This window comes from Eulemur rufifrons, chromosome 15 (genome assembly GCF_041146395.1).
Source record: "Eulemur rufifrons isolate Redbay chromosome 15, OSU_ERuf_1, whole genome shotgun sequence".
Lineage (NCBI taxonomy): Eukaryota > Metazoa > Chordata > Mammalia > Primates > Lemuridae > Eulemur > Eulemur rufifrons.
This window is the reverse complement of record NC_090997.1, coordinates 42,386,645-42,411,186: the sequence shown is the minus strand read 5'-3', so window position 1 is coordinate 42,411,186 and position 24,542 is coordinate 42,386,645. Positions and strand designations below refer to the sequence as shown.

Sequence of the window (24,542 nt, the reverse complement as noted above, 5' to 3'; positions counted from 1 at the left end):
AAAGTCCTATATGGCATCTTTTTCCAATAGAAGGCTGTTTGGTCTACATGTTGTTTAGTGTAGCTGCCTTCATCAATGATCTTAGCTAGATCTCCTGGATAACCTGCTACAGCTTCTCCATCAGCACTTGCTGCTTCACCTTATACTTCTATGTTATGGAGATGGCTTCTTTCCTTAAACCTCAAGAACCAATCTCTGCTAGCTTCAAACATTTCTTTTGCAGCTTCCTCACCTCATTCAGCCTTCACAGAATTGAAGAGAGTTAGCACCTTGCCCTGGATTAGGCTTTGGCTTAAAGGAGTATTGTGGCTGGTTTGATAGTTTACCCACACCAGTAAACTTTCTTCACATCAACACTAAAGCTGTTTCACTTTCTTACCATTCATGTGTTCACTGGAGCAGCACTTTCAATTTCCTCCAAAATTTTCCTTTGTCTTCACAACTTGGCTATTTGACATAAAAGGCCTAACTTTTGGCCTATCTCAGTTTTCAACATGCCTTCCTCACTAAGCTTAATCATGTCTAGCTTTTGACTTAAAGTGAGAGATATGCAACTCTTCGAACACTTAGAAGCCATTGTAAGGTTATTAACTGGCCTAATTTCAATATTGTTGTGTCTCAGGTGTAGGGTGACCTGAGGGGAAGGAGAGACTCTGGAATGGTCAATTGGTGAGGCAGTCAGAACTCAGAACATTTTTCAATTAAGTTTGCCATCCTATATGGGCGTGGATCATGGTAACCCAAAACAATTACATCAAAGACCACTGATCACAGATCACCATAATAGGTATAATAATAAGGAAAAAGTTTGAAATATTGTTAGAATTACCAAAACGTGACACAGACACATGAAGTGAGCACATGCTGTTGGAAAAAATGGTGCTGATAGACTTGCTCAACACGGGGCTACCAAAAACCTTCAATTTGTAAAAAACACAGTATCTGTGAAGCTCAAGAAAGTAAAACACAATAAAACAAGGTATGTCTATACTCTATTTGTATTATACATGATTTTTAGAAAGCAAATCTCTTGTGTGCAAGGTTCTAGCCTCTCATAAGTTCTGACCATCTGGTTTTTAGGAACTAATTTTATAGCCTTCTAAATTTTCCAATGACACAATTCCATTAACTTCTTCCTACATCTCTTAATTGCTCAAGTGTGGTATATCTGAGTACCTTATTGTCCATTAAATAGAAATAAATAATATTTATGGATCAACTGATATAATCTCAAATTGATGCTAGGCTATTAATAAATTCTGCAAAACCTAAATCCTAATAATAACATTAATAGCTAAAATGGGCAGAAATAGATTCATGAAACATCAATCCTGCATGGTGCAAAACTGGGCTGTGACTAAGGTCCTCTGGTCACAACTCAACTGGTACTTTTAGATCATTTACATGGGGTGATCTTCAGTGGCAGAGGGGCATTTAGGGAGGATATCTGTCTATCTATCTATCCAACCATCTTCTCCTTTATACTGATAGTTTATTTTTTTCTGCTTTGTTTTTTAAATTCTAATCACAAGTAGATGCAGGGAAAAGATTGCCTTAGTACTGTTAAGAACAACTTATTAAAACTAAAATACAACAGTTGTATTAGGAAGGCATACTCCAATGTTTAAATAAATCATTTTTAAATGTTCTAGCAATATTCAGTGGTACACTGTATGTCTAATTCATCCTAGCAGAGTTGCAGCACAATTGAAAGCACATATTCAGAACAACAACTACACTGAGTTTCTTTAGGCAATGTACCGGTAGTACCCGTTCCCAGTATTTTTTCACACTAAATTCTCTCTTTTGTATTTTATGTCTGGAACTCTGAGCTCTCAAAAAAGGTCTTAGAATAAAAATTACCCATTTCAAAATTACCATTTAGTACTTTTCAGAAACACATACTTCAATTCAATCACAGAATGATAGTCTTAAGAGTGGGAGAACTCTAAAAGCAACTTTTAGTCTGATCCCTCACCAGTACAGAACTCACCTCTACGGTACCTATAGACAGAGCATCATCCATCACCTGCTTGAACAGTTCCAGTGTCAAGGAGCTCACCTCTCTTTAAAAAGCTTAGTTAAAGGATCAATATCATTCTTATTCCTGAAAGCTAATGTTAACATTTTACACAAAAAGAATTCTTTTCATCTTCGCAAACACTGCCCATAGTTTTTCATGTATACTTTTTATATTTATTTGTTTTAAATTTAAACCCCAACTGCCTCTGATAAAGACTGTGGGTATCTTGCAATAAAATATTTACTTTTCTGTTTGTGTAAGTTTATATGGAAAAGCTTTTAAAACCCACAACAAAATGCATAGGAGAAAATAAAATATACCAGTTGCATAATCTAGCTAACAGTGCTACTGTGAGTGAGCATTTAACACATTGACTGCCATACTATAAAAAAAATAAGTTGTCCTTGGGGCCACTGTGTTTTATTACAAAAACAGAATAGAAACTTTGAAAACAAAATGATCCTTTCTAATATAATGAAAAATCTGTTATTGACTTCTATTCATTTAATCCACATTTTTAGAATGAAATTGTCAATATTAATTCTAACATTAATAAGTAAGGTTTTCACAAACCAACTGCAGGGTTTTGCCCAGGTTTTGCTTCATGAGGCCCTGGGTTCAGAACTAGTGTGAGTTAAACACAACTCACACGGCAGTTAATATGTTAATATAGTCCTGAACTTCCTAGCAGCCAAGGCCAAAAGAGACACTAATAACAGAGGTCTCATTATCTGATCTTAAAAAGTATTAAAATAAAACAAACAAAAGAGGGAGACTCATTAGTTCTTTAGAAGGCAAAAATTCTCTTCATATTGTGAAGAACTGAATCCTTATACAGGGCACAGTGATCACATGATAGATACTACAATTTAACAATATAGAAAAATATTCCTCATGTAGCATTACGCTCATCCTTCCCACCCTTAGGTAACCACAAATCTACTTTCTGTCTATATAGATTTGCATACTCCGGACATTTCATATAAAGAGAATCATACAACATATGGTCTTTTGTGATTGCTTTCTTTCACTTAGCATGTCTTCAAGGTTAATCCATGATGTTGCATGTCTCAGTATTTTTCCTTTTTATGGCTGGATAATATTCCATGTATGGATATATCACATTTTGTTCGTCCATTCATCAGTAGATGGACATTTCAGGTTGTTTCCACTTTTTGGTTATTATTAATAATGCCACTACAAACATTTGTGTACAGTTTTTGTGTGAACATGTTTTCATTTTTCTTAAGTATATATAACTAGGAGTAAATTTGGTGGGTCATATAGTACTCTATGTTTAAACTTTTGAGGAATTGCCAGACTGTTTTCCATTCTTACCAGCAATGTATCAAGGTTCCAATTTCAGAGAGCTCTTTTTTTAGTCAATACTACAACTCCCCATACAGAGAAAAAGCCCTTTCCCACCTACAGAACCTCATTCACACCACATATCTCAGATGGCTAAACTGAGAACTGGATTGCAGCATGCTCCAACTCAATCTCACATGCAGCTCTATATGACAGGTTTTGATTAAAGACAGCACCATGTTAAGACTCAAGTGACATTTTATACCTACTATCTACCAGAGGAAGCTGCCACAAATTTTCAGGTTAGGTAATCATACATGTGAACCACAATGGCCCACCAATAAGGAGTCAACTACATCACCATGGTTCAGGCCACACACGCACCAACTAATAATTTTTCATTTCTTCTTTATTCTCTTCTGTAAGTCAGATCTCAAAGTATGGTCCAAGGACTCCTGAGGGAGCTCAACACTCTCAGTGGTCCAAAGCCAAAACTTTTTCACAGTAATACTAAGAAGTTACCTGTTTTTTTAAATTTTTTTATTTTGAGACAGGGTCTTGCTCTGTCATCCAGGCACTAACATAGCTCACTGCAACATAGCTCCACTGTAACCTCGACCTCCCAGGCTCAAGCAATCCTCCTACCTCAGCCTCTCAAGTAGCTGGGACTACAGGCACATACCACCATGCTCGGCTAATTTTTTTATTATTATTATTATTTTGTAGAGACAGGGTCTCACCATGTTGCCCAGGCTGGTCTTGAACTCCTGGCCTCAAGCAATCCTCCAGCCTTGGCCTACCAAAATGCTGGGATTACAGGTATGAGCCAGCATACCCAGCTTATCTGTCTTTTTTTAAGCTCATTCTTTTACAAATGTAGAGTTTTCTAGAGACTACATGGCATGTGATACAAGATAGAATGCAGAAGGTGACATGAGAATATAGCTGTCATCTATTAAGTCACACATTAAAGATATTTGCCAAAATGTAAAACAATGCCATTTCTCTATTTTTTGTTTTGGAAAATGCAGCTATTTTTCATAAACATAGGTACTATTTATGATAACATATAGTGGGTTTATAGTTATTATTTTTAATTTAATTTTAAATATTACTTAAATTTCTTAATGTTAATTTCTGAAAGATAAATATCAATTGATATCATCAGAAACTAAAGCCCTTTGGGGTCATCAATAATTATCAAAAGAATAAAAGGATCTTAAGACCAAAAAGTTTGATAAGCACTGCTATAAGTAAAAGTGATACTTTCATAATGAGACTTAAAAATAATTTGGGGTTTTAAAATTCAACCAAATATTTAACCCCAAATCCCCACATTATATTCATTCAACAAAAATTTACTTAATGCCTATCATGTATGTACCAAGTATCATGCCACTATGCTGTGGTATTCCTATTTATTTCAATTATTCACCACAGTTTATTTTGTTGGCTTTAAAATAAATGAGGAAAAAGGATGTGTTCACATGGTAAAATGGCATATTTCATTGTATTCAAATGCACTGATTGATTATTCCAAGTACTGTGACTACTGTGCCATCTTGTGTTCAGTAAAGAAATTGCACATTATTTTCATTACTTTATGCCTACTGATTTTCTAGTTCTAACAATTGCTGAAAGAAGGTGTCAAAATGTGCAATTACATTGTGGATTTTAATTCTACCCCTCAATTATATTAATGCTTTCTTCATTAATTTTGATGTTTTGCTATTATAGGCATAAACAGACTTCCTAATGAACTGATGCCCTTTATCATTATAAAATGTCTTTATCTCTGGTAAGATTCCTTGTTTATGTCTGACAATCCTTTTTATCTAACATTAATATAGTCCAATCAATAAGGTCCAATCAATAATGTTGTTTACTATTTGGACAACACACTTTTTTCCATACATTTACTTTCAACATATCTGCCTTTAAAGTATCCATCTAATAGATATCATATAGTTAGGTCTTGATAACATATACACAGATGCACGTATGTGCACACACACACACGGATAATCTCTATCTTTTAATTACAATGCTTGGTTTAATTACATTTAAATTTACTAATGTAGTTGAATTTAGATCTACCCTTTTACTAATCCAAGTTTTCTGTTATGTCTCTGTTCCTGTTTCTCTGCCTTCTTTTGGGCTAACCAAATTGTTTTCAGAATTTCATTGTATCTTATCTATTGGCTTTTTAGCTTTAATTCTTTGCATTGTTTTTAAGTGACTGCTCTAGGAATTGTAGTATATATATCAACAACTTTTACCTGCTTATTTAAGAGCCAATATTGTACCCCTTCACACATAATGTAAAAACCATTTACTGTTCTCTATTTCCTATCCTTTATGTAACTTCACAATACAGTGTTATAATTTTTGCTTTAAACAATCGTACAAGTTTTTTAAATGAAGAGGGCAAAACGTAAACTTTTCTTTTACTCACATATTTACCGTTTCCTGAAGATCTAAACTTCCATCTGGTATCACTGCCTACCAACCTGATGAACTTCTTTTCGCACTTATCATAGTACAAGTCTGCTGGTAATAAATCTGTTTTTGTTTATATGAAAAAGTCTTTACTTCATCTTCATCCTTAAAGAATTCTGTATCTTTATGGATATAGAATTTAGGGTTGATGGTGTTGTTTTTTTCTTCAGCAGTCATTTTTATTGTTTTCCAGTATGTTTTCTCTGGCTACTTTTAAGATTTTCTCCTTATCTTTGGCTTTTAGCAGTTTGAAATGTTAGGATGAATGGTAACATATTTAGCAGAATGAAGAAAGATGGAAGGAAAGCCTATGTATAAGTTGGAGAAGAACCTCTAAAACAGCCAATTTGTTTAACAGAACGAGCCAAAAGTACAGGATCAGAGATTCCAGATAGTTCTCAAAGTTAGAGTGTAAGAAAGTCTCAAATTCAACATAAGAAGGAGAATGCCCCATATCTCACACAACCATGCAACAACCCTCCTACCCAAGACCGTGAGAAGTGTAGGTTTACTCTCTGAATAGGATGACCCAGAGAGACACTACACTTGGGGAAACAGACACAGTTGAAGTGGGAAGAAGGTCTGAACTAAAAACAAGCAAAAATCTACAAGTCAAAACATTAAGACCCACCTCCTACCACCAATATCCATTCCCCAGATGGCTTTCAAGACACTTATTTGCAGATGGTTGCAAGATTCTTCTTAAGGGGAACAGAGCAGCCCAAGATTGATGCCAATGATGGAGGAAAAAAATTTTTAAATAGATACTTCTCTAATAAACAGAATATGATAAAGGCCTCTAAGCACTTCAGAAGGTCAACTGAAACAATGAGAAAAAACCTCTAGCACTGCAGGCCCTACATTAAAAGGAAGGTAATGTCCAATCGCTAGAGAAATTTGAAATTTGTGGCGCACTGATGATAACAATAGCAACAATATACTACAACCCAGCTCAACTATTAACTAGACTGACTCAACCTAATTGCCTGCCAGAAAAAAAATGTACCCATTTCTACTGTCTACATCTATATGTAATGTATGACATTCAACTGAAAATTACAAGTCACATCTTTAACAAAGAAGATAAAACAACTCATTGTCAAGAGAGAAAACAGCAATACAACCAGACCTACAGAGGGTATGTATGTTGGAACTATCAGACAGGGATGTTAAAATAACTGTAATTAATATTTTAAAAAATCTAGTAGAAAATGTGGATGACACTTAACGGATGGGAAATTTCAGCACAGAGATATGAACTATAAAACAGTCTAAAGGAAATACTAAAAATGAAAAACATGATATCAGAGTGAAGAATTCCTTTGATGGCCTTGCCAACAGACTGGACACAATGGAGGAAAGACTCTGCAAAAGTCAAGAAAGAACAGCAGAAATTACCCACAAAGAGAAAAAACACAAAGAGAAAAAGAGTAAAAAAAATACAATGGTGTATCTAAGAGTCCTGGGACAATGCAGTCTAACACATTTGTAATTAGAATGCCAGAAGAAGAAGAGAGGAAGGAGAAGAAATATTTGAAAAGGTAATAGCTAAAAAATTTCCAAAATTAATTTAGAGAGCCCCAAGCAGGAAAAATGCAAGGAAAACCATACCATAAACTACTGAAAACCTAAGAGAAAACTCTTAAAGGCAGTCAGAGAAGAAAGAAATCTTACATACTATGGGAAAAAGTTAAGAATGAAAGCAGAGTTCTCATTTATGCAAAGTAGAAGATGAAGTGACATCTTTAAAGTGAAAAAAAAAAAGTCAATCTAGAATTGTATACCAATGACAACATAGCTATCTTTAAAATGAAGGCAAAATAAAGGCATTTTCAGATGAATAAAAGCTGAGAGAATTCATTGCCAACAGCCCTGTACTACAAAAACTGTTAAGGAAAGTTCTTCAGGAGAAATCTGGGTCAACACAAAAGAATAACAAGCATTAAAAATGTTAAAGATGTGAGTAAAAAAAGACAATTTTTTTCATTTTCTTAATCTCTTTAAAATATAAGTGTATAAAGCAAAAATAATAACATTGTGGGGTTTACAGCTTATGCAGAAGTAAAACGAATAATGAAATAAGGCACAGAAGAGGGAAATGGAAGTATATTATTATAAAGTTTTTATACTATATGTGAAATGGTATATTAGGTCATTAAATATGAAATGTCTAAATTTGAATCAAAAGTTTAGTTTATTATATCTCAAACAAGAAGCAGTACAATTAATCAAAGTATGAAAGCCCCTCAACTGGGTTGTGAAATAATTAAAATATCCCTACCATAATGTGTTTTAAATGTCCTGCCCATATTAAAATCTACACATGATTCAAAGAACACTTATTGAACAGTAACCATGAGCCATGCCCTCGCTAGATGCAGGGGATGTAGGGAGAGTACTAATATATTAATTTTCTAAAACTCAATTTAAGAATAAAGATAGAAATACAAAGAAGGGTCAACACACCAATCACTGAAGAAGAAAAGTCCAGGGGAAGAAGCAAAGTCCGGGAAGGTCTGAGCCAGGTTTTCAAAGATGAACAGACTGAAGGAAAGAAGCTTTTGGGAGAAAGGAAAGAACTGAGGGTGTCAACGTAGGCAACATCATAGATAAGGCTGGAGAGGACTAGTAAGAGCACCTACAGGGACTAGCCTTAGAAAATGTCTTAGAGAAAAATGATGTCTTTGAAACGAGTATGTCTTTCTGATATAAGAGAGAGAAGAAAGAATGGAAACATCTATGAGTGTGTGTACATGATTTCTTTCTCATACAAACACACCGTCCCCCCTCTGCATGTTTTCTGGAGCCTGGGATATTGTTCCCATTCCTCTCTTTGCCTAGTTAACTCCCATTTATCTTTCAGACCTCAGCTCAATCTTCTGCAATCTTCACCCTTAGCATACCTCTCCTTAACACACCCTATCAGACTGCAGTAACACTTTTATGTTCTCCAATGGGATTGTAAATTCCATGAGAGTAGAGGCCATCTCTGTTTTAAATTTCCATATTAACCCCTAGAACCTGGCACAGTGCATGACACATAGCAGACCTTTGAGAAACACTGATTAATAAAAGAACCAGAAAGTTAAAACCTCCCTTCTCTATTTTTTATGAGTGACAACTATACAGTCACCAAAAAAAAAGCAACTACGTTTTATTAAATTACTAGAGATAAAAACTGTCTCAGAAGGACATCCTATATGATTCTTAATTAGCAATGTTAATTAACACAAGAGAACGGTTACAAGTTAACAGACATCCCATGGTTATTAATTTCTTAATGAATGAATTTATATATGTCACCCAAAGTGACAAATACAAATGCTAAATCAGGATTAACTCTAGAGTTAAATATAGTAAAAGAGGAGGCAGTACAGGGTAATAATTTAAGCATAAAAAGCTTAGAATCAGGCTGCCTAGGTTAAAATAGTGGCTCCATTCTTGTCAACTATGTCTGGAAAGTTACTCTACTTCCCATTAATGCAGTGGGCATTAATGTTTCCCCTACCCAGCATCCACTTCCCTTCCAGCAACGGCATCACTTTTGTTCAGGGAGCCACACTCTCCTGTCAGTCATGTATGCTTCAGTTTGGCCCCACTCTAAGCTACAGGACAGAGTGTGTGACCTAGGTTCAGGTGAATGCATACAGCATTTTCCTCTAAACAGAATTACTATTCCAGCAATGTGAGAATAACCAAAACTATGCCAATCAGAGCCAATTCTAAGACTTTTATTTTAGCTATCAGATAAATAGAACTGGAAAATTACTAGGGTTGGAATTCCTATGTCATCTTGGTGTTATGAAGGAAGAGTTACTCCCAAAACAGAGCACTCTCAGAAGGGAAACCAAAGATACTGTGAAAGCAGCTCCTGAGGATATGATCTGAACCCCTGCATCTGCATCGATCCTCACCTGTAACTTTTTAGTCAATTTTTGCTTTCTGCTTAAACCAGGTTAAGCTAGGTTTCTGTTACTTATATCCGTGACTCCCTAATATACTTTCTCAGTTTCAGTGCCCTAATCTGTGAAGTGGCACACCTACCTCATAGGTCTGTTGTGAAAATTAACACTTAAGCACATAGCACATACCTGACACATTATGAACCCTGCTAAGGTATTTAAAAACAGAAAACACTTCCTATTAAAAATATTGAACCATATAAGTGGTTTCAATTTAAAATCTGAGAATTGTGTGACTGGGTAGTAAGTTCAACTGTGCAAAAATCTCTGGCTAAAAGATAATGGCAAGAACCAAAACATTAATGTAATAAAACTCACAATATTGAATTTGCCATTACCCAGTAATTCAGGCATTAACCAAGAGTATAATGAGCATTACTGCAAATGATCCTCATAAATATATTGATGCCAGTGCTAGAAGAAAAAAATCTTAAAATAGCTACCTCCTTAATAAAGAGTAGAAATCAATGAAATAGAAAACAAACAAGCAACAGAGAAAATTAAAACCAAAATTTACTTTCTTTAAAAAGTTAGTAGAATTGATAAATTACTCATAAGATTGATCAGGAAAAAAAAGGAAAGAAAGAAACCAAAAATTAGCAACAATAGAAATGAAAGAGGGTAAAGAGTATATCATAGAACCTAAAAATATTAAAGAGTAAGAGAATATTGTAAGTAACTTCATGTCAATATATTCAGTAAGTCAGATGAAATTAATAAATTCACTGAAAGACAAACGCTATTAAAACTGACACAAAAGCAAGAGAAAATTTAAATAGACCTATATCCTTTTTAAAAATGTAATACATAATTAAAAAAACTCTCCCACAAAGAAAATTTCAAAATATTAGCTGAAGTTTGTAAAGCACTATGCCAACCAAAGAAAACACCTGAGGATTAGATGAAGCCTCCCCAAACCATCACGTTTTTTCCTCTACTGGATTTTTAAGGAATGGGAGAAAGATACACAGAGAGGAAAAGTTAAAAAAAAAAAAAAGGAAAGGAAAGTGAATGACAGTTTAGGGCAGTGGTCTCCAAGCTTTTTGGCACCAGGGACTGTTATCATGGAAGACAATTTTTCTACAGACAGGGGAGGGGGGGATGGTTTGGGAATGATTCAAGCACATTATATTTATTGTCCCTGGTTTAGGACATACAGACAGGATGAAAGTAAGAGCAAGCAAATAATCTTAGATGTCAGTAAGACAGAAGGACTGATAAAATAAACAAAGACAAGATTATTTGCATTTATAGACTAGAATAGGCAACCTGAGAAATCTATGGGTTAGAAGTGAATGAATGAAGGGAAACATACCTCTAAAAAAATGTTGGTTTGTATTCCCTAAACACATAATTGCCAGAGGAACAGTGTTATTCAAAAATGTGCTGTCAAGAAGAAAGTATTACGGATAGTACATAAAGTAGACAATCTGAAGAATAGTTGCACTAACTGCAATAATACTACATTATTGTTTAGATACTACATTGCTATGATAGTGCATTGCTTTAAATGAAAACCTTAGTTCCAAATTTGAAAAACTGCTCCCAGAAGAAATTTTCAGATAGAAAAAGTTTCTCTGATAGAAATAAATAATACTTCAGTTTCTCAAAACAGAATTGAAGCACAGAGCTAAGGAACCCTAGAGAAAAGAACTTACTGTTGGAAAAATCATCTCTATTTTTGGTGGGTTTGAATCTAACCTAAAAAATATAAAACTTACATTACTTTATCATTACTGCAGTATAAATCAAAGATAGTCTAAAGAAACACAGTTGATTCTTGTCAGTCATGGCAATTATGTTCCATAAAGTTGCTGCAAACACTAAATTAGTGAATACTGAACCATTGCTCCCCAGAGAAAATAGCAGGTTAGGTTTTTGTGAGCCTCTGGTCACAATATTTTTATCAACCAATCAATATTTAACCTTGTTTAATATTTGTATCTTGTTTCAAGGTACCTTATTTAATACATATTGTTGATTCATAAACACTGAACTGACAGCCAGCAGCACTATACCTCATGTCTGAATGAAGCTTATTTAACACCTAGTTTCTCCTTCAGGTACACCCACAGCCTTCTTGATACAGAACGTCAGCACTATTCTTGAGGGCCATTTTAAACGATGAAAACACCAACTAAAAGCACAAAAATGTAAAAAACATGGCACTAAGTAGACCTCAGAAGTGACCCTTGTTTACAATATGACAGCTGAAACAAGAAGGCAGAGCATTGTCTTGTTTGACCCCAGCTAATAAAATGCATGACAGGCAACACAGATTTTTTACTTCTCTGTACATGTCTGTGAATGACTGTAACAGTGTGGTGATTATTGATTTTGAGGTTACAAATAAATTTTAACAAGTAGGCAAATTTGCAAATACAGAATCCACAAATAATCAGAATTGACTCTATTCACAAAAACTTATACTACTATCCTGAGTAAATTTTAAAAGGAAAATGAACCTAGAAATCTAAAAAACTATAACAGAAACATAATGGGACTACATACTACTTCTTGGAATCCATTTGTCAAGTTTTTAAAAATAGTTACAAAACATTAAAAATACAGACCCATTAAAAGTCACTTTTTTTTTTACAACAGGTAGTACACCACTTTTTTATGGCTGAGTAATACTCCACGGTATACATATATCACATTTTATTAATCTACTCATGTATCAATGAGCATTTGGGTTGTTTTCACATCTTTGCAACTATGAAATGTGCTGTTATTGTATTATCCTGGATGGAGCTGGAGCCCATTTTTCTAAGTGAAGTATCACAAGAATGGAACAACAAACACCAAATGTACTCATCACTGACACTAATCAATCAACACTAATGTGCACATATGGGAAATTACATTCATAGGATGTCGGGCAGGTGGCGGGGGTAGGAGGAGATGGGTAAATCCACACCTAAAGAATGCAGTGCACTCTCTGGGGGATGGGCATGCTTGTAGCTCTGACATCGGCAATGCAAAGGGAATTTATGTAACCAAAACATTTGTACCCCCATAATATTCTGAAATAATAAAGGGAAAAGAAAAAAGAAAAGAAAAGCACTATAGCCAGTCAGAATTCCATCACTAGGTGTATAGCATACTAAAAGCACCATTTTGGCTAAAAAAAAAAAAAAAAAAGAAAAAGAAAAAGAAAAAAAGAAGTCACTTTTTCAGTGTCCCCAAGTAGGTCTCTTCAATTTACTAGTATATGGCAATCAACATCAGGAGAAATCAAAGTGTGTTCACTTCTAAATTATAAATGAAACCAAAATCCATTAAATCCCATTTGGAGGACCTAATCTGCTAAATTTATAACAGAGACACCAGTCCTTTGTAATCAACCTTTTTGAAACACCATTTATTTAAATGACTGTTACTGAGCATCAGGCCATACTTCCCTCACCCTCACAAAGATCAAAAAGACTATCCCATGCTGCCAAATGATGACTTCACAACTTACTACTTACTACAATAAAACATATTATACTACAGTAAAAACAGTCTGTTCCAGGCTCTAGTGAGCTCTCACAGATGAGGGATTTGGATGTTTGCTCAAACCTTCACATGTTTGTAAATTATCTTTAATTCTGGAAAAAAGGACAAAGAGCAATAATGGAGAAAATTACAAAAGCACGAGTTAATAGTAAATTCAACAAAGTTTTTTAAAAAGAAATATCCATTCCCCCAACACATTCCTTCAATGTTCCAATTAACTACTACTCCATTACAGTAATTACATATTTTACATAAAATCGTGAAAATTAAATGAACAAATTAGGAATTCCATATACCTGTCTTAGAAATCATTCCAGACCAATGCCTACATTTTACATTTTAGACATTTTACAGCCTGCTACCATCCAAGCAGGAAGGTATCCTGCTATTTTACCATCATTTTTAGGTACATAACCAGGTTCAGCATACTGAACATGAAGCACAAATGTTGCTACATACTCAAAAAGAGAAAACAGAGCCCAATATTAGCCATAAAAACCCCTACCAAATTGTATATTTTCTAAGATTTCTTGAAGAAATTCATTGTGTCTCCCTCATCCTGATCAGCTGAATTCAGACCTGATCTAAAAATGGGGCAATTGTTATAAAATGAAGAACTTAATACTTAAAAAGGGGAAAACAATGACACAATCATAGCATGTTTCTCTATGGTACAGTTTTTATTAAAATTTGGGTCCAAACATTATTTCTGACCTTCAAGGCTAAAGAAACTATCAGTAATATTTTAACTTAGAACAGCTATGAAAGAAAAAGACAATTACACTTAGTCACATATTAATATTTTATTTTAGTTTCATTTAGGATCATGTTAGAAGTTACCAGTAATCTGTTTTTCTCACTCATCCTACTGTCATCCTGGTTCACCTCCTATTACCATCTGAACTTCTATAATGAGCTAAATGCTTTCCTTGCCCCATTTCAATTTACTACACCTACCACCAGATTAATCTTTCCAAGGCATACTCTGACCATACTTTCCCCACACTCAAATCCCTTCAATAGCTCACACTGCATTTAAATGAACACATTTCTCAGTCGGGCTTTGACACTCATCCACAATCTGACCTAACATACCCTTCCAGACTTCTTTCTTGTTATCCATGGTTGACCTAAGCTCCAAAACACCTCAAGCTTTTCTGTGTTTGCACCTTTGTTTAGGCCTTTCCACTTGGATGTACTTCCTCAGTGCCTGTTGAAATGCAGTCCATTGCTTCAAGGCTTATAACCATCAAAAAAGCACCCCAGATTTTCCTAACACCAACACCCTCCCTTAAATCTGCTATCACTTTCTTTGTAGTCTTCTTATGGCACTTCACTCAGCCTACTGTCTAACATGCATTTAGCCTTGCTCCAAGGGCAGGGTCTAAATTGAGTGTTTCTTGATTTAAAAAAAAAAAAAAAAATCTGTCAAAAAGAAAAAAAAAGAAACATCTTATTTTGCAAAGGGAGAAAAGTCTTAACTATTGATAGAGTAGAACACATTCCCCAACAGAAACTTTTCTAAAATTCATGATTAAATCAACAACCCTACCAGAAGAAGTGCCATACATTGAATCATTATAGGATATATATAACTGGGAGCAGTGTACAGGCAGAGCACCTCAAATCCAAAATCCAGAATGGTCTAAAATCTGAAAATTTTTGAGCGCCACCATCATACAAAGAAAATGCTCATTGAAGTATTTCGAATTTTGGATTTTCTGATTTGGGAAGGTCAACTGTTAAGCATATATTCCAAAACCTGAAAAAGTCTGAAATCCAAAACACTTCTGATCCCAAGCATTTCCAATAAGGGATATTCAGCCTATGTTACTTTTCAAACACAGCAATCCAATCCCTATCCCCATCAATACATCAAATGAATAATAAAAGTATAACTTTATTATGATGACTCTACTCTAAAAATGCCTTATTTATCTAATTTCACTAGGATATGAAGGTTTCATGTAATCAAGTTTTCTGCAGAAGTGGCTTCCTACTGCAGAAACAGAGCTCAGGCATGCCTGCAGCCTGGGCCAGTTGAGCAATGCTCTTGAGAAACTGACCTTGACTTCACCCAGTCTAGCAGAAAGCACTCAGTGACAGTGAAAGGTCATTTTGTACCAGTTACTTGTACACCTAGTAAAAGGCAGACAGCATGAAGGGATGATAAGGAGGGTATAAAAAAAAAAAAAAAAAAAAACCCACAAAAAAGGCAAAAGGAGCTTTTCATACTTGGCAAAATCCTCATTCTAGATTCCTGGTACTATCCATGTTTATTTGTCCCTGAAGAACTCTGGGGAGTTGAGCAGCTGTTCTGTCTTGAAGCAAGCTATGTCATCACATGCTGGGGAGTTTCCATATCCTTTGCCATTAAAAATTTCACACTCTAATTGTGTCTGTTAAAGGTTGAATTGTGTCCCCCTCAAAATTCGAAGCTTTAAGCCCTACCCACCAGTAGCTCAGAATGTGATCTTATTTGGACACAGGGTTGTTGTGGATGTAAAATGAGATGAGGTCATACTAGAGTAGGGTAGGCCTCTAAGCCAATATGACTAGTGTCCATATAAAAACAGGAAATTTGGCTGTTTTTATATGGACCAAAAAATCTTCAGATGGCACAGAGGGAAAATGCCAGGTGAAGATGAAAGCACATATTGGTGTGATGTTCTATAAGCCAAGGGACTCCAAAAACTACCAGCAAACCACCAGAAGCTGAGAGGCACAGAACAGATTCTTCCTCAGAGCCCTCAGAAAAAAACAACCCTGCCAACACCTTGATCTCAGATTTCTAGCCTTTAGAATTGTGAAATAATAAATTTCTGTTTTTTGAGGCACCCAAGTTAGTGGCACTTTGTTACACATCCACAGAAAACTAATACAACATTTCTTGGTGTCTTTCTGTTGATCATATCACTGATCCACTGTGATAATCGCCACACACCTCTTTTTAAGTAACCAAACTTCTTTTTTTTTTTTTTTTTTTTTTTTTGAGACAGAGTCTCGCTCTGTTGCCCAGGCTAGAGTGAGTGCCGTGGCGTCAGCCTAGCTCACAGCAACCTCAAACTCCTGGGCTTAAGGGATCCTCCTGTCTCAGCCTCCCGAGTAGCTGGGACTACAGGCATGCACCACCATGCCCGGCTAATTTTTTCTATATATATTTTTAGCTGTCCATATAATTTCTTTCTATTTTTAGTAGAGGTGGGGTCTCGCTCTTGCTCAGGCTGGTCTCGAACTCCTGAGCTCAAACGATCCGCCCACCTCGGCCTCCCAGAGAGCTAGGATTACAGGCGTGAGCCACCGCGCCCGGCCCAAACTTCTTAATAATAAGTGTTAACATTCGTTAAACAAACACATATCAATGGCCTCTATGTGCCAGGCTCCCAGGACAGAGCATTAAGATTGACATGGTCCCTGTCCTCATACAGGCTATAGTGTAATCAGGATCACTGACAACAAACCAAAATCATACAATGATAAAATTACAATTGTGGTAAGAGCAAAAATGATACATTTCCCTTCCTCTTTAAACAGATGATAATAGACATATTTAAACACATCCAGATGACTCAAGAACATCAGTGTGGAGGCTCATTTACAGTTCCACGTCTTCCATTTTATTATAATTGCTGCTCTCTTAGGTGTCAGGTTGTTTGCTACCATGAGGTCTGCTTCTATCAGCTACTCTCTTGTATGCCTGCACACCTCCCCCAACACATCAATCTCTAATTTGGAGCTTCTCATTTACCATAAGCTCAAAAATATCAGGTAACTAACACTGCTAAAAACATACATTATATAACAAAAAATTGTTAAGAGAACTGAACTTATGGCTTTAATGCAGGACTTTGAGGTTTAATTTGGATTCTCAGAAACATTTTTTCCAACAGAATTCTGTTACAAGGTACTGAGGTAGAAAGTTACTCTACATAAACTGGGTATTACTGAATAACTTTACTGCACTACATTGCCTGGCAAACACTTGCTTCCTTTCAAAGGGAATGCAGTACAAGCATACTAGACAAAAATTTTCATTTCAGAAGTTCACTATTTCCTGCATCAGAATGTAATGGTAACTTAAGGAAGAAGTGTTGTTCCAAGTCAGAATTATATAATTTATTATCCAGTACAAGGCTTATTTTTGTTACCTAAATATGAATCATATCACCAAATAACATGACTATGGAGTTATACAGCATTATGACCAGAAAGCCCAGGTGAAATTTTTTGAAATATTAAATAAATATCACCTACCTCTTATGCATATCCAACAATCATCTTTTCTGTTGTGTTTTTTAAGCTCTTCTTCAGTTACTTCAATTAACCTGCCTTTTAATCCTGTTAAATCCTTTCCACTTTTGGTCAGTCGAATCCAATCCATAAGACTTCTGCCCTGTTTCAAAGGTACCTAAAAAAAAAAGGGAAGAATTAAATTGGCTTCTTCAAATTACTTACTTTCCATTCTCCTTCCTGCTGCTTGTCTTCAAGCTACTTCATTACTCTTAATCCCATTTAAAAAGATAATAAAATTCAAATCTAATAATTCTACAAATCCTCTTACAGCTTTAGGAGGCTGTCAAAATTGTTTTTGCCATATTTGAATTATAAATAGAACAATATTTAAAATACCTGGGCTACAAGATTGGGCTTAGAAATTCTGTCACACAAATTTTTATCACAATGCTATCACAGTAGTCATCCCTCAGTATACCAAAATCCACACATGCTCAAATCCCTGAAATAAAATGGCATAGTATTTGCACAGAACCAATGCACATCCTCCCATATACTTTAAATCACCTGTAGATTACTTATAATATCTAACACAATAGAAATGCTATGTAAACAGTTGTTAAACTATATTGGTTTCTTATTTGTATTATTTTTTATTGTTGTATTGTTACTTGTTTTGTTTTGTTTTTTCAAATATTTTCGATCTGCTGTTGGTTGAATCCAAAGATTCAGAACCCACAGCTATAGAGGGATATATATAATAGGAATAGTATTAAACCAAAAACCAGAAAACACGTTCTTGTCCTGGCTCTGTCACTAATATGTTATAGTGACCAATTTGAACTGAAATTTCTTCACCTTAAAAATCAAAAGAGATTTGATAGAAGAAAAGATAAGAGTTGATTTTCTGAATTGTTAATATAAATAGAACATGAGAAATCATTAGCCAGCAATCTGTTTTCTAACAATCCACTGAGAAACAAGGTTTATCAAAGAGTGGAAAATAATAAAACTGTAACACTGTAGGGAAGTTGGCAAACTATAGCTTGCACCTATTTCTACATAGCCTTTGAGCTAAGAATAGTTTCCACAAGTGGTGGTAAAGAGCCTGAAACCTTACGAAGTACTCAAAGTCTAAAATACTAATATTTACTATCTGGCCCTTTGCAGAAAAAGTTTGCCAATCCCTGCCCAGAAAATTTAATAACAGGATGTGTGGGGGGTTTATTTTGTTTTGTTTCACAAAATACATTTTCAAGGCTTTTAGATAAGAGGTATTATTAGCATTTTAACAAGCTAAGACAACACAGTGGAAATTTTTCAAGACATTTCTACAGAACTGTCTAAACTTGTCTAACTAGTTTGTAAGATAGTACCAGAAGAATGCTTAATGCAAAAGCAGGCACATTCAAAAAAGTTTATACATCTCACTTTCCTGAATGCTTATTTTATGTATCCATTTACCCTCAAGGTAACCAAGTTAATAGGTTTGTGGTGCCTTTCCAATTTTACATTCCATCCTACTAATCTACAACGTTCCATTCGACCGTCACTGAAAGTAGGTCTCTTGGTCTCAATAAATGAAGTAAAGTGTGAGAAAATGATCTTTCCCATCCCAAAACAAAATGGATGGTCTCTCTCCATTCCTTAATCCACAGAATAGTTAATCTTTTGGAAATGCAACGCAAATCACAGCCCTCCCTCCTTCAGGAGCTCCCCAAATTACTTGATAATAATGACTCTAAATTCCCTAGTGGTTTACCATGTCTTCACAATCTGGTCATAGTTTACCTCACTAGCTCCCCATTGTAACTTTAGCTCCTTCCCATTATATGATTTAGCCAAATGGGAACTGATTCTTTGATTCCTTGATTGTATTCAAGCACTTGCTCACAGTGGTGCTGCTTCTCTGCCTAGATCAACTTCGCCCCTAACAACATCTCTAACTCCAACATTATTTCCTCCACTTCCATGACCCCAATGCCTTTGTGGCCATAACACTATGTGGTAGTACTTATGACATTATAACTGAGTGTTTACTTGTCTATGCAGCCTATGAGACTAAACTCCTTGAAATCAAAGACTATACCTTCAGTATGGGGCGGGTTCTCAATAAATATTTATTTACCAGTGTTAGTAGAAATAATAATAGCTGTCACAGACTGAATGCATACAAATCTGTGAGGTTTGAATAAAACCCACAGGGCAAGTAGCATTTACTGAGTACTTACCAAGGCTGTGCTAAGAGAAACATTATCTCATTTAATCCTGTGACCAATATTGTAAAATGGGTATGTTAACACCTGAGGAAACAGACTCAAAGAGATTAAGTGGTAGATTTGGGAAAAGAATCTGGATCTTTCTTGCTTCAAAGTCTATGCTTTTGAACAATTACAGTAAGTCCTCACATAATGTAATCCATAGGTTCTTGGAAACTGGGACTTTAAGTGAATCAACTTTACCATAGACTAATTGCTATAAACAGGAATTAAGTTCCTAAAGCATATTTTTGGTCACAAAAACATTACCAAACTCTAAAGACCAGAATTCTCCTAATGTTAAAATTGAAATAAATGTGACCTATGCATACCTTTAAGATTAATAAAAACAAGTAAGATAATTATTTACCCCATTACTCCAATTTAGGGTCATGGGTGGCTGGAGCCTATCCCCCAGCTCAGGGCAGAAGGCGGGAACCAACCCTGGATATGCCTCCACTTCATTGCAGCCCATGCACACACACACATATACACATTCTCACTCAGACTGGGGCAATTTTGACACAGCAGTTAACCTATTACACACATCTTCGGGATGTAAAAGAAAACTAAAGTACCCAGAGAAAACGCACACAGACATGGGGGAGAACATGCAAACTCCACAAAAACAGTGGCCTCAGCCAGGAATTAATTTTTCTTCTCATCAACGTTAGCACAAAATGACATTATGCAAGGACCTGCTATATAATACACAACCCTTCCAACTAGGTTCTATTTTTCCAACCTCTACCCATTTCACCCAATCCTGACTCAGTTTCTAACATGTTCAAAATTATCTTGTTTCACAAAGGAGAAATGAATGAAGTCTGAGTTTTTCTTTGGATTGCACAATAACCTTACTTTGTTCTCTTTTTAGACCAAAGACTCACCTTTGCCATCACCACCTGTGCGACTTTGTGCCTCTGTCTCTGTATTTTCTCCTTTAAATGGATGCTGAGAACATAGTTGGTAGTATTAACAGAGAAGGGCAACAACTCATATTCTAATTCAGAGATTCTCTCTGGAAAGGCTATACTATTTAGTAAACTATTTAGCTTAAAAAACGAGGTCAGATACCAGAGAGAAGACACACGACTGGATGACTGGAAAGATATACCTACTCATTAATGAAATTTCACAGAACCACATTACAAACCTATATGACCTAAGGCAACACTTCTTAATCAGTTTCCTTTTCTGTGATATGTAGATAATAAAAGTACCCATTTCACAGGATCATTGTGAAGATTAAATGAGTCAATACATGTAAAGCACTTTAGTTACCAGTAAGCACTTAATATATCTCAGCTATTATTATTATAGTTGGGGTTACAGACCGGTGAAAAGCTAATGAAAGCTACAGATTCCTGAGCCCATATTCTCATGTTGGATCAGAACTCCAGGTCTAAGTGGAGAAAAATAAAAAAGTCGGTGGAGGACCCAAATGATGCTAAGACTCAAGAGTCCGGAAATGAAAAGAAGAAAGAGTGGCCCAAGTAGGTGGAAGTCTCAAAAACAAAATACGAAGATGAGGTTACAGAATGAGGAAGCAAGCAACATTCATGTTGAAAGGAACACAGGACACAATTTGTATTAAATTTTGCAAATATAAAATACATTCTTACAGTATTCCACCTGTTGCTAACAGTAACTATGCTCAAAAAAAACTCAAGAGTTTTGTAATATCAGCTTCAAAGTCAGCAAGTGATACTAGTAGAGAAGGCAGTGATGAAACAATAAGGTGCCAGAAGAAAGAAGAAAAGCAGTATGACTTGGAGAGAAGCGTCTGTAAACCTGTTGGGACCTTCTCCAATCTCCCCTAGCTCCAGAAGTCCCCACTCTTGCACAGATGGTCACTGTCGCCACTGCCAAGCCTTTCCCTTCTGCGAGGAAACCCACATCACTCACAACTCCTTCGGACGGTGAAGAACAAAAGAACAGAGAAGATAGGTTGAGGGAAGGAAGCCAATACTGAGTACCTATAACACAGCAAGCACAATGCCTGGCCCTGTCATACAGATTTGAATTTAATTAGCGGAAAACTTGGAGGAAGGGAACTGACAAAGTGGGATAAAGGAGGATAAAGGAATGGGAAACAGAGACTAGAGACAGGGAGGGAGGTTAGAAGAGTTCGAGGACGAGGGACAGCGTGGGATTAGAAAGAGGTCGCCAGCAAGGGCAGGAAGAAATGAAAGCTAGAGAGAGGCACAAGAGGTGGGAGCGGAAAAAGGAGAGAACAAAGTGTGCCAGAGCTAAAACCGCCGGCGAGAGGCGAGCGCTAGGCTAGGCTGGTATCACCCGCTTACCTTGCTACGCCCCCCGGAGGCGACGCGCTGCTGAGAGCTGGGGGCCGGGAAAGATTGGGAAGGGACGTTCAGCATCCTGAACCCCCTTGGCGCAGGCCCTGCCCGGGGTCCGCCGCCGGACGGCCTCGCTCGTCTAGACCCCTCTCACCTAGCACCTCCCGCTCCGGCTCTGGGGCCGGGCAGAGGCCAAGCCCCCGACCCACTTCCGGGGTCGCCGCGGGTGAGGCGCGCCCTGACGCAGCACGCCCGCGGAGGGCGGAGCCAACCAGGCGCAGAGAGCGCCGGTTGGGGCGGGACCGAGGAAAGTGCGCATGCTCAGTTAGTCCTGCGTCCCGAATTTCAGCACTGGACGGAGGTGACAGCTATTTCACGGAAAGATCAGAGAGTGAAGCTGTTCACTAGCCCTAGTGCTGACCAAATCTGAGAATAAATTCTTGAAGAATCCTGTTAACCCAAAACACCAATGTCTATCCCTTGCTAAGCAGTACCATCACAGTACTTGATATATAGAATAAAATAACACTATTAAAGCATTTTGGCTTCTCTGAAATTCTCTCCTGTAAAGCACTAGGCTGTATAGGAAAGAGAGCTTCTCACTTTTAAGAGTGAAAGTATCAAATGCCAACAGCCACTATTGAGGGGTAAGAAGAAAACTTCACCTTTAAGCACCCTCGCTGATTACTGACGAATGAGTAAAAGACTCCTTTTAGTAAAGTCTCCTTCACTAAGAGTGTTAGAAAAGCCTCTTTCTGTTCTATTCATCCACTCACAAATTCTTCCTCTTCATATAACTTCCTGTCTTCCTGGAAGGTACAAGGAATTGTGTACTGATGCAGCTCACCCCCAATTGTGGTGTTGAAAGGCTACATTTAAGAGTCAGACAGATTAATGACTGAGCTGTCTTATGCAAGTGACTTTGGTATCTCTCAAAGTCTCATTTTCCCTAACTGCATAATGGGCTTAGGTTTTAGTAAGGATTAAGTAGTAATATGTAAACTACATAGTACAGTATCTGGTTAATAGTAGCACTCAATAAATGTCAGTAGCCCTTTGTAATATTCCAACATATTAATGAAATAAGTACAAACACTGTGCAGGTAAATACCAGTCCCTAATGCTCAAGATCCAGATTGGTAAACTGCTGGAATTTTTTCTTTTTTTCTTTTTCTTTTTCTTTTTCTTTTTCTTTTTTTTGCATGTCCCTTGGGGAACACACAGATCCTTACAGTAGAATTTGATAAAGGGAGAAAGTTTTCAGGAAGAAAAAAAGCGTAATTCTAAATCACCCTGCCCACCTTCCTTTTATTACTAACTTTTCCTAACTCTAAACACGTTGTCATGGTTTGAACTTGCTCTACTTAATTACCTGGTTCTTAAAGTGCCTGAAAATCAAAGTTAGGTTTTTAGTACCTTTTATGTTAGAGGAAAAAGTGTGTGAATATATGCAGCCATTCAAGTAGGAAGCATTTCCAGCTAGGTAACCAGCTCTGATCTTCCCCTCTACCCACTATCATTCTGAAATATTATAGGAATATTTTTATTTGCAATTGAAATGTTTATTGTGAGAAGATTGTATTTGAGCTAAAAGAACTGTATGACCATTGTTTACTACATTACCTTGACCTTGCAAATGACTCCTGTTTTCTCTCATTAAATGATAATGTATTCTTCTATGAGTCTACATAAGAAAAACTCATCACTGAAAATTAATTCACTTTCTATGAAAAAAATTTTACATAAGAATATGAAGAGCAGAAAACTAGAGCAAAAGAAAATAAGTAATATTGAAAAATATTCCATATTTGCCAAATTTCTTGGATCCCCTTTGGGCAGAAATGGAAAATACTAGCAAATTCTGGCCTTTAGGCTCCACTTTTCAAAAATTCATGTAAATCACTTTTATTTAAACATTTTGTTTTAATTCTAGAGATCCTTTAATGTAGTACAGTAAGCATTAAACACCCATGGTATTTTACTACTGGATTTAAGGACAACAGAGGAGTATTAAAGTGAAAGTTAGTTTATTCATCATTTATTTGAAACTCCTAAAATTTAAGAGCCCTACAATTGACTTCTTTTCTCAATTATAGATAATTATTTAATGGGTTTTTCACCATCTGCTAGCAAACCCATAATAATAAATGGGTGCTTGGTAACATAAGGGGATTTTCTTCATTATCTAATATGATAATATTAATCTGTAACTACAACATCCAATTGGGATCAGAAGGAAATAGCACATGTTACAAGATTCAGTCTAGAAAATTAAATATTGTCATTCTTTGCAAAATTATAACTAAAGATAAATTCTTAATTTAATGAAGAGAACAAAATCAGCCTTTGTAAGTCCTAATATTTATAATACAATGAAGACATTTGTAAATGGCACCTATTTTAAATTCTAACATTTAGTTCTAGTGTAGGGCTAAAAAAGGCCAAACTACCATAGTAA

General features: G+C 36.0%; 1 protein-coding gene across 1 annotated transcript in view; it reads right to left on the bottom strand.

The window, feature by feature from the left end:
• The window catches only part of CYB5R4 (cytochrome b5 reductase 4), a 79,512-nt gene extending 57,316 nt beyond the window's left edge, over window positions 1-22,196 (bottom strand). Inside the window, exons 1-2 of the mRNA XM_069488359.1 lie at window positions 22,091-22,196; window positions 17,548-17,701 (exon numbers count right to left, since the gene is read on the bottom strand). Coding sequence (XP_069344460.1) covers window positions 17,548-17,701; window positions 22,091-22,165 — 229 coding nt within the window. The 5' untranslated portion in view covers window positions 22,166-22,196. The remainder of the gene's footprint in view (window positions 1-17,547; window positions 17,702-22,090) is intronic.
• Window positions 22,197-24,542: the final 2,346 nt, after the last annotated feature.